A 2,471-nucleotide genomic window follows, 5' to 3' on the forward strand; every position below is an offset into this window, starting at 1 on the left:
TATATTCACTTAGTGATTTCTTACAGCATGAATTGTAACAGTTTTGACTCTAATATAAAATTGAAAAGCATAATACATATAATATGTTTAATTAATAGCTATAAATTTCACTAAAAATTAATTTACATAATGCATTATTTACTTTATATAAATTTATTTTAATTGAATTGTTACATACCTGAGTATAAACATAATGAATTAATGCTGACACGATCATAATAGTAACAAGCAATAATGGAATGGATAAATTTTTGTCTTTACAACCCTTTTCCTCTCCTAATATAAGCTTGCATATAGGCCCTAGTTTTTGATTAGCATTAGTCCAAGCACTAGATACTGCCGCGACTGCCCTATCAAAATATGCTTTATTTTCAACACTTTCTGCAACGCCATTTCTCGCTTGACCAACAGTTGTTACATTCTCTGCTACACTCGCTTCCCTACCCGATGTTACACCAATTGCTCCACCATTTCCCCCTATATTGTCAGATGATGCCTCAGTTCCGTTTGCAACAGCGACTTGTAATAAAAAAGTTTGAGATATTCCTATTAATATAACACATATTTTTAAAGCCTCATTATAGGATGAATTTATGAGTACATCAAACAAATTAGATAAAAATATGTGTAGAAAACACTTATTAGGTTTATTTATTTTTTTCTTGGTTTCTAAACAATTAGAACTAGCTTGTATATATAATTTATCCCTCTTAAAATAAACTGATTTTTGTATCGTCTTTTTTCCTTTTCCCAAGGATTCATTAAATCCTTCTATATTTTTCTTCATATTATACTTTTAATGTCGTCGTAAATACTAACATAATATTAAACACATTTAATCTTTCTTCACTTATTTAATTGATATAATAAAATTCTTTAAAATATGTATAATTTAAGAAACATGAACATTACATTTACTCATACATATTGCTGATTTGGCATAAAATAAAATTGTCCACTGCTACGTGTTTTACTTTTGTTAAAATAAACCATATTGTGACTTTTGATGATACTACAGATAATATATAAATAAAGAATTGCAATTATTACTAATAGGGGAGAAATTGGTTTATAAGCCAATTATAAACGACTCTTTTAAATTAGTATTTTATATAGAAAATATTAATTAAATGATTTTTTAAAAATAAATATTATTTTACAATTAAACTACTATCTAAAATTATTTAAATTACATTTACTATTTAACTATAAAACATTAAAATTATTATATAAATAATTTAAGGTATGTTGACCAAAAATATTTAATATATATGAGCAATTCAAAAATTATAACAAAGATTAGGTTGTCTAATGCGTACTCTTAAATAAAAATAAAAGATACAAAATATTTGCTGTAAAAAAATTATTTGAAAGATAAAACTGCTATTTAGGTAATCGTTAAAAATTCTCTTTCTATTTTGAATAAAAAAAAGGTATATGAAATTACAAAATTCTACAGAAAAGCATAGTAAAATATTCGAAAAAAAAAAAAAATTATATATATTTTTAATACATGTTTTGCAGAATTTACTATAAATTATTAGATCATTATAAAAAATTTAGAACCATTGTATAGATCAAATTTTGTTATAGATTTATTTTTTTTTTGGCAGTTAGATAATACATAAGGCAAAAAAATAATTTAGGTCCTTAATAAATTTAAAGGAGAAGCAAAGAAATCAAATATATTATATATTAATATTTTTTTTTATATATTATTATAATATTATTCTGTATTATAAAAATTTTATTATAAAGCAGTAAATTACATTAAGATTAATTATATAGGGAATATAGCAAATACCATACTTAATAATAATATGGACACATGTTGCATCCATTTTTTTAAGTCTTAAAGAAATTCCACTAACGTAAAACATATTTATTTTTTTTGTTATTTTTACATTGAAATTTAATTATTGTTAATATACTTAATTTTTTTTTTACAGAAACAAGTGAAAAAAAATACATATTTTTAATATTATTTTATGATATTGTTTATAATTAAGCCTCTATTTAAATATCATCATGTTAAAATATTTTTTATTGCCCCCAATGTAATTTTATTAAATTGGATTTTCTTATAGGAAAAACTTTCTTTTGCGATATAATTTGGAGAATGATGTGATAAATTATGCTACATTTTTACATTAACCCGCATCACTCGAAAAAAAAAAAAATTATTCCCGTTAATTAAAATTTTCTGTAATTTTTATATGCTTTGAAAGAATTTTATTTTATTTTTTTTTGCTGCAAAAATTTTTAACAGTCTTTATGAGGGCTATATAATTGAATTCTTTATTTTAAATTTTTGTCATGCCTATTATTAGTGCGTTTTAATTTATAGTAAATAGTTAAATTTATCTAGAGATAATAAAGAAAATATCATTATGATATCTAATGGGAAAATTATTGAATTAAAATAAAATGCTCCTTTATTTTATGAAAAATTTTCATATATATTTGTTAAG

General features: G+C 21.9%; 1 protein-coding gene across 1 annotated transcript; it reads right to left on the reverse strand.

Moving 5' to 3' along the window:
- PGO_002090 (variable surface protein) lies at positions 1 to 993 on the reverse strand (the record flags this gene model as incomplete). Its single annotated transcript, XM_028691067.1, has 3 exons — positions 1 to 49; positions 143 to 793; positions 925 to 993. Coding segments are annotated over 3 exons (769 nt in total), but the record flags the coding sequence as incomplete, so codon positions are not given.
- Between the last annotated feature and the right edge of the window lie 1,478 nt (positions 994 to 2,471).

The sequence above is a fragment of the Plasmodium gonderi genome (assembly GCF_002157705.1).
Source record: "Plasmodium gonderi DNA, contig: Pgo-contig_219, whole genome shotgun sequence".
Classification (NCBI taxonomy): Eukaryota; Apicomplexa; class Aconoidasida; order Haemosporida; family Plasmodiidae; genus Plasmodium; species Plasmodium gonderi.